Here is a 1033-nt window from a genome sequence, read left to right as displayed (position 1 = left end):
CGCATTCGTCCTCGCGCACCGGTTCGCCTTTACGGATCTTGGCGAAGATCTTGGCCGAGAGTAGATACCTTGAAGGGGCACGTACATTGTACGCCTTCTCGAACTTCTGCCGCATCAGCTCCACAGCAGGGTCGGGTTGAGCCTCCGAGCCCTTCGCTTTGGTACCGAAGAGGTACCAGGGCGGATGAGACGTCGTACTGGGCGGTAGGCATAAGCTTCTCGCGGATGAAGCTCACGACTTCAGGTGGGAGTATAAGCTCGGAGCCGGGGTACAGACCAGACTGTTCCGGGACTTCAGCGCTCTCTGGTACCGCTTCGCCAACGTCGATGGTAACAGCCTCCCCGGAAGTGACTCCGCAACTGGCGCCACTTTGCAGAGGCCCAGGATAGGGGGCGGCAGTGGCGCCCGGGTTCCCGCTGGCCGTGTCGAGACCGAGAGTCGTGCCGACCGGACCAGCACCGCCGGGAGCGGGGCCGCTGCCCGAGGCCATCATGTGGGGCTGCATGATCAATCCCTGAGTCAGGGACCGCGTCGACAGTCAGGGACCCTGACTGTCGACGCGGATGCCTCTGCCTAGAGGGCCTTGGCCGTCGACGGGTGTGCCGTCCGAATTGGAGCTGCTCGCAGGAGAGGACATTGCAGCAAGCAAAGTCTGAGACACAGCTGGACGTCGCGATTGAACAAGATCGCCATGGGGGAGCCGAGCTCGCCACCCCGGTAGCCGCGCAACCCAAAGACCTATTCGGCGCGGCAGCTGCCGCTTGAGCTAGGCCGGGTGCAACGCTGCAGCATCATGGGTCCGAAAGAACGGAGGGAACCTCAAAACGTTGGAAGCCTATTAGAAGGGTTCCTCGGGCCGTCGGGACATCGCACTGAACGGACCGCACTAGGTTGAAGGCGGTGGCACACGCCGCCTGCCCTAGCGCAGACTCGCCTCGTATTCTCGAGGCATGAAATAAGTTATGCACGGCATGCACCGGCTGCCTTCGTAATGTCGTGCTGATGTTCGCACGTACGTACGAACCGTTTCGC

General features: G+C 61.9%; 1 protein-coding gene across 1 annotated transcript; it reads right to left on the bottom strand.

The window, feature by feature from the left end:
- Positions 1 to 29: 29 nt before the first annotated feature.
- Positions 30 to 515, bottom strand: Pmar_PMAR014453 (hypothetical protein; the record flags this gene model as incomplete). The annotated part of the gene is made up of 1 exon (XM_002783883.1): positions 30 to 515. A coding segment is annotated over one exon (486 nt), but the record flags the coding sequence as incomplete, so codon positions are not given.
- Positions 516 to 1033: the final 518 nt, after the last annotated feature.

The sequence above is a fragment of the Perkinsus marinus genome, assembly GCF_000006405.1.
Source record: "Perkinsus marinus ATCC 50983 genomic scaffold scf_1104296935562, whole genome shotgun sequence".
NCBI classification, from domain to species: domain Eukaryota; phylum Perkinsozoa; order Perkinsida; family Perkinsidae; genus Perkinsus; species Perkinsus marinus.
This window is presented reverse-complemented; position numbering and strand designations above follow the sequence as displayed.